The sequence below is a fragment of the Triticum urartu genome, chromosome 1 (assembly GCF_003073215.2).
Source record: "Triticum urartu cultivar G1812 chromosome 1, Tu2.1, whole genome shotgun sequence".
Lineage (NCBI taxonomy): Eukaryota > Viridiplantae > Streptophyta > Magnoliopsida > Poales > Poaceae > Triticum > Triticum urartu.
In genome coordinates, this window is record NC_053022.1 from 497,393,005 (window position 1) to 497,400,441 (window position 7,437).

Sequence of the window (7,437 nt, forward strand, 5' to 3'; positions counted from 1 at the left end):
AGCTATCCTGACAAAATTAGTCTTCGCCTGCGCAAAGCTCTGGTGATGACGCCGTCTTGGGCTCCACGGTGACCTCCATCTCGTAGTCCTCCTGGTCTTGGTCTCGTTGCACCGAAATGGCAATCTTTGCCTGATGCCTCGGTACTCCGCGGCTGCGCTTGCCCCCCTTGCACCAAAAAGGGAAGGAGGACACTGCGCGGGCTGGCACCCGCCTGGCACCCTCGATCGTCATGGCTTGCGTCACGGGCACCTCGTGAGGTACCCCGCCTTGATCTCTCCGCCTCCTCGTGAGCCAGCCTGACGAGGCCGTGTCTGAGGAAGCTCCGCGTCGTCCGCCCCGCGATGCTTGGCCCCTCGCGAGGGTCTTGGGTTTGTGTTGGTGAAGATGGGCCGCGCTGGGCCCCCTTTTGAGCCACGCCGCAGGCCGCAGGCAGGCAAGTCTGGGGACCCCCATTTTCAGAACGCCGACACATTGCGTGAGAGATGTGCAACTCTAGAGGCCATGCTTGCAGGGAAGCTCTATCTTTGGTGGATGATCTTCTACTTCATAATTTTGTGGTGGCTACTGATTCTAAGCAGGTGGCTAGTGATACCAACAGGGGCTGCAATTGGTGTTTATGGTCTTATTGTAGCTGAGATTAAGTTGAGGGCAGCCGAGTTCAATTGCAGTTTTTATTTCGAGGGCCGACCATTAAATACAGAAGCCCATTTACTAGCCAAGTTATCTCATTCTGTGATAGACATTTCTGATTGGGACAACCTCATGATCCCGTTTGTATCCCCAGTTTTCTGAACTATGAATAATAAAGCTTGGTGGTTCTAGAAGAAAAGTTTTGCTTTCTTTCATTCATTCTTGAAAAATAGGAAAATAATAATAATAATAATTGATTTCTTTCAGACAAAATGAGTATTTTTTTCAAACATGAATTTTTTTCAAAACGAAAACATATTTTGAAAAACTTGAACATTTTGACACAATGTGTTTTTTGAAGTTTTGTTTTTTAAGTGCAATTTTTTTTAAAAATTCTAAACATTCTCTGAAAAGTGAATTTTTCTAAACCTCCAAACATTTATTGAAACCACAAACTCATTTTTTTTAAAAAAAATCGAATCATTTTTAAAAGAAGCAAACAAAATTTAAATTTCTAGACATCTTTTTAAATGTGAAGCTTTTTCAAAACATGAGCAAATTTAGAATATTTCAAACATTATTTTAAAAGCACAAACTTTTTTTCAAATTTTGACAAATTAAAATGAAAAAGGAAAAGAAAATAAAAATTGAAAAATAAAAAAATAAAAACCAAAAGAAAACAAGAAAAACAAGTGAAAAGAAAGCCGTACAGAACCATCATAAAAATCGCGCCGGGGGGGGGGCGGGGGTGGACTGGCCTAGTGAGACGGCCCATTTATTTAGGTCGTCCCTCAGATCTGTGCGAAGCAGAGGCAATTTGACGCAACGTGCATAATATATAAAATTATTGTTCCAAACCACACCTTGCCAATTCGCAAAAAAAAACACTTTGCCACATCTTGAATTAAGCAAGTTTGACCAAATTAAGTGGGTGTTTGATTCTAGACAGACCAAGTGTGGCAAGAATTTTGTTGTGAGTAAAAAGCCTCACATATCATATACACACAAAAAGTGTGTCGAAATTTCCTAAGACAATCTAAAGTGTGGCTAAGAATCTGAGCACCTCAAGTAAGGCAAGCGTGGGAAAAATAATGTGACAAAGTTAGTCACCAATCAAACATACTTTAAACATCAGTAACTAGCGAACATGCATTATGCAAACGAGTTGTATGACTGGGAACAGGGAGGGAGAAAAGTTTACAATACTTTAGGCTATGTTTACCCTAATAGGGAGATGAACAGGAGGGCCCCGGGGTGAGCCAACGTCCCTCATGGAGGCTCTTTCTAGTGAATGGTGTTAGCAAAGAGCATTTTTTCAAAAAACAACCCATAGGGAGTATTTTAGGAATTGTCATGCTATAACAAAGAGATTTGTCGTGCTATAATGAGAGATTTGCCATGCTAAGAAAAAATAATTATCACATGAGTTTGCTATGGAGTAGAAAGAGAAATTGTCATGCGTATCAAGGATATGCCATCTACAGCTGAGAGAATTGCCAGGCTAAAAAAATGGGAAGTTGCCCACATGTTCCATTGTGTGCAGGAAAGTTGTTATATATGCTTCAAGTAATTGCCATCCTACATCGTAGAGGGTTCCATGCTAAACACGGGATCGTGAGAGAGAGAGAGAGATAGAGAGAGAGAGAGAGAGAGAGAGAGAACATTTGCATCATTCGCTCGGGAGGGTGCATGGGAGGAAACGATCATTGCTATGCTTTCACCGCTTTGCGATCCACGCAGGGAAAACATCATCTCTAAAGCATTTCCCTTTTTTTGTAAAGGAGTTGAAGCTCTATATTAATCAAACACGAGCATTACAAGAAACCCCCTAAAATAAAGAGAAAATATAGTCCAATCATCGGAGAATCCTCCATCCTCATCCCGCACATGTGGCGACGATGTGCCGATGTTGCTACCACCATAGTTCTGTGTAGGGGTTGGAGCCATAAAATTTAGACAATGGGTTCACTCCATGACTCACTGCGAGGATTTTTCATTGATGAAGTGTGTTGTGGCTCTTCAAGCGCTTGCCTATGGGTGCTCAACCTATGACATCAATGACTATGTCTGCATTGAGAAGATACAATCCTCGAGGCCTAAAAATAAAGAATTCTTTTAAAGAGGTTTGAGTGGATGCTAGAAATCCTATGAGAAGTAATACAAAGAAATCCATAAGAAAAATCCCTAGATGATTCTATTTCTATCCTACGAATCGAACAACCAACGTAGAAAAAACCCTAAGAATTCTAATCCTCTAAAACTCCTATGAAAATCCTTTGAATCAATGGAGTCCTAAAGCTTTTCCAGTTTCTTGTGTGGTATTGGTCATTTCTCTGGTTTTTGTTAGATTAGTTGAACAAAATAGTCATGTACTTACTTGCAAGTGTTCTGAACAATGCAAGTGACTTTCTCAAAGACAAGGAGAGCTATTGTAATAATTAATTATTTCCTTCAAAGACAAAGAGTACAAAGAGATGTTAAATGCACAAATACACTACTCCGGCAGAAAAGTGCAGAAAAATGAGTTAATACCTCATAAAAAAGCAAAGAGGGCCTGTGGAGTCGACTTACTACACTAGAGAAAGTAGTTTGAGTTATTAACAATCTGCCACCAATTGAATCTTGTGCAAGTTTATTACACCAAAGAGATTGTTCTGAAAGTACTATTAGAAATCTCCTCCATTCCATGAGAAAATCGACCAGAGTTCATTTGGAAATGGTGGAGTACTAGCAGCTAATACAAATCGAATTCGAATACATCATGATAACGAACCTACTAGTATTTTTGAACTAAAACCACGACAGGAATTATGGAACGAAGGGAGTACGTTTGTTTGAGAATGTAGCCTCTAAGAACATATCAGTTCTTGAACTGTGAAATGTAATTGATGAAAGACGTCATATCTCTGTCCGAGGAACCACCCACTTCAACGGCGGCGCGAGAAGCCTCCTTCAGCAGCGAAGCTCTCCTCCTCGTGCCCTCGCCATCACCACAGTCCATCAGCCTCTTCACGGTTTCCGCGATTTCCTCTCTACCAATGACGCCGTCGGCCCGGGCTTTCTCCTTGAGGCTGTACCCGACCTTCCACTCATCGACGATAAGCCGGCTGTTGATCGGCTGGTCGAAGGCTATCGGCAGAGTCAGCATCGGCACGCCGGCGTACAGCGCCTCCAGCGTCGAGTTCATGCCACAGTGGGTGATGAACCCACCAATGGAGGGATGGCACAATACTTTGAGCTGGTCACACCATGGGACAACCACGCCGTCGCTTCCACCACCGCAAGCCAAGCCCTGCACGCGGCCGCACGCGTCGCGCAGCACCCAAAGGAACCTGACCTTGCTCTGCGCAAGGCCGATGGCGATCTCGTCCATCTGGGCGGGCGACACCGAGAGGAAGCTGCCGAGTGAGACGTAGAGCACTGAGCTCGCCGGCTGTGTGTCCAGCCAAGTCATGTAGCCTTTTTCTTCCTCTGAATCGGCCTGGTTTTCTTGGAGTGCCAAGAAGGGGATGCAAGGACCAACGGCAAACACAGGGCAGGGGAGCTCTTGCCTGAGAAAGTCAATGGCGTTGCTCTCGAGTTCGTAGAATGAGGTGAAGATGACACACTGCGCTTTCCTCACATACGGGTATGCTTCAAGGATTTTGTCCAGCCTAATCTTGTCGGAGTGCGTGGGCTCAAGATCGGCAAGCCTGATCGACTTGAGTCCAGGAATGTAGTTTTCCATCAGACAAGGATCATCAGTGACATCTGCATGAGATTTCAGACTAATCATTTACAGTAATGTGCTGCAGAAATGTTTAACTAGAGAAAGAAGAACACTGCGCGTTAGCTACGAGAGGGACGAGGTAGCTGAGGTATAGTGCTGGTACCGGTCATGTCAGCGCTACCGCCGGAAGCCGTGGGCAACCGGTCGAAGCGGTACTGCACGGAGAACATGGTGGCGCCGAGCGCCGAGAGGATGCACACGGGGACGCCCCGCCGGTTGCCGACGCGCACTGCCCCCGGCACGAACGTGTCGGTCACAATGGCCGCGGGCGCGGCCCCGATACGGTCGAGCAGGCGCTCGAACGGCGCCTCCATTTTGTTGTACACGGCGTCCACGAACCCGGCCCAGTCGGCGGCGCGGCCGTGCTCGGAGGGGATGACGTTGGGGACGGCCTCGAGGCGGACGCCCGGCGCGAGCGCGGGACCGCCGAGCAGGCCGAGCCACTCCTCGGTGACGACGACGGTGGCCGAGACGCCGTCGCGGGCGGCGAGGAGGCGGCACAGGTTCAGCATGGCGTTGACGTGGCCGCGGCCAGGGAACGGCACGGCCACGACGTGGCACGGCGGCACCGCCACGGAGCCCATTGCAGCTGGTTGGCCGGAACCTTGAAGCGAGAGACTGAGAGAGAGAGACGAACGGGGCGGCTGTGCGAACTGCGAACTGCGAATCGTGCCTCTGTCCGTGCGCCAACAAGTACTTCCTCCGTCCTAAAATATAAGAACACTTTTTGCACTAGCATTGTACTATCAAAAACGTTCTTATATTATTTCGGGACAGAGGGAGTAGTATCGTGGTGTGGTGGGCTTTTGGCGGCCGTATGGGCCTCGTGATCTGTAATGTGTCAGGCTATAGTGTGACTACGGGCTGGAATAGTACAGCCTACCACATGAGTTGCAACGGTCCTGCATCTGCATGGGCTGTCATGTCTTGTTCCAGTCCCTTTGTTTTCGAAATAGCACATGAGTTTTCCCTCAAAAAAAGAGAAAGAAGTAGCACATGAGTCAGTGCTACAAATGACAGAGAGCATCTCTCTTCCTTGGCCACTCGTCGTTGCAGCTCGAACCTTGAAGTGAGAGACGAACTGGGCGGCCGTGTGAATCGTGACGGGATTCCGCCTCTGTCCGTGCGCCAAGTATCGTGCTGGGGTGGCGGCTTCTGCCTCGAGATCCGCCGCAAACCCAGTTGGAGTTTTTTTAGGGGGCAGTTGGCATTTTTGGGACTCTGTGCACGCGCATAGAGGCCCTAGAAAATGATCCGAAGATGTACTTTTTAGGAAAAACTTTATTTTTGTCACTCTAGTTTTTTTTCATTTTATTTATGTCATTTTAGAATTTGACATCTCACTTTTGTCGCTCTTAGCTTTTGACAATACATTATAAATGTCATTCCATAGAAAAATGACAATTTTTTATTTCACATTTGTCACTCTTAGCTTTTGACAATACATCACAATTGCCACTCTGAAAATTTTGCTTTTGCCACCGAATGACAAAAGTGAATATTGTCAAAAGCTAAGAGTGACAAAAAATAAAATGTCAAATTCAAGAGTGACATAAGCAAGCTGGGCAAAAACTAGAGTGGCAAAAACAAACTTTTCCCTTCTTCCTGGGTGCGTCTCTGTCTCCTCGCCTTGTCAACACCCTAATTAGGTCGGGCCAGTAAATATAGTTCGCCAGTTTCGTTCTTTTTTACTTTTATTTTTTATTTATATTTTAGAATATTCTAAATACATATGTATTTCCCAATAAAATACTTAATTCACATAATTTTTTTAAATAAACATTCACTCTGAGTATGAAAATTGTTAATACGGTGTAAAAAGTTTATTATCATAGTAATTTTTTAGAATGGTGATATAACATTCAAAAAAATGTTGGTGATATAACATTCAAAAAAATGTTGGTGATATTACAAAATGTTCACGCATTCCAAACAAAATATACATTATTTTTTAAAATCTTTATACAATGTAAAATAAATGTTGTGTTTAAAATTATGAAGAAATGTTTCGTACCATTAAAAAAATGAACATTACATTTAAAAAATCTTCACGAGTTTCAAAAATACGTTCGTGACATTTTGGAAGAAAAATGTCCATTTTACTACCCTGAAGAAACTTGGTGGTTCACATAACCCCATAACCTTTTTTTGCTCTCTTAACCCCCTGATCTATCCAATACCGTTCAGAAAACATCTTATGTGGTTTCCTCTGGTGGTTTGCTGACGTGGACAAGGTCATAGCGGTATTTGACCAGTGGGCCCAATAGCCAACACAACCTAGAGCCCCTCACATCTTCTACCTTTGGACAGAAGGATGTGCGTGTGGTCAACGCACGTGCGTAGCCCCCACCTCCTACTTGTTGGCGGCTAGTCGAAGAGGGGATAAGGCCTCCCGAAGCTGTTTGCCAGCTTCCCTTGCCCCCTTGGCTTTTTCCCCTTCTTCCCTGGCCTCTTCCCCGATTAGGTCAGAGCACCCTATCGCCGCATTTCCTTGTTCACGTGGCCGTAGTGACACCTTAGCTAGCTCCCCCGCGCCCCGTACCGACGCCTTCTTCGCTGCCCTCTCCTAGGATGCCTTTGCGCTCCTTAGGTAGCTCCCTCGCACCCTGTAGCGACACTTACGTCGAACACATGCCACTGTCGAGTTGGGGAACGTAGCAGAAATTCAAAATTTTCCTACGTGTCACCAAGATCTATCTATGGAGAAACCAGCAACGAGGGGAAGGATAGTGCATCTACATACCCTTGTAGATCGCTATGCGGAAGCGTTCAAGAGAACGGGGTTGAAGGAGTCGTACTCGTCGTGATCCAAATCACCGGAGATCCTAGTGCCGAACGGACGGCACCTCCGCGTTCAACACACGTACAGCCCGGTGACGTCTCCCGTGTCTTGATCCAGCAAGGAGAGAGGGAGAGGTTGAGGAAGACTCCATCCAGTAGCAGCACAACGGCGTGGTGGTGGTGGAGGAGCGTGGTACTCTAGCAGGGCTTCGCCAAGCATCGCAAGAGACGAGGAGGAAGAGGGGTAGGGCTGCAC

The 7,437-nt window shown here is 45.8% G+C and overlaps 1 protein-coding gene across 1 annotated transcript; it reads right to left on the reverse strand.

The window, feature by feature from the left end:
* Positions 1-3,200: 3,200 nt before the first annotated feature.
* Positions 3,201-5,067, reverse strand: LOC125536580 (UDP-glycosyltransferase 87A1-like). The gene is made up of 2 exons (XM_048699822.1): positions 4,504-5,067; positions 3,201-4,381 (listed from the first exon to the last, which is right to left on the reverse strand). Exons 1-2 carry the CDS (start codon positions 4,982-4,984, stop codon positions 3,492-3,494), a joined length of 1,371 nt encoding a protein of 456 aa, XP_048555779.1. The 5' UTR covers positions 4,985-5,067; the 3' UTR covers positions 3,201-3,491.
* Between the last annotated feature and the right edge of the window lie 2,370 nt (positions 5,068-7,437).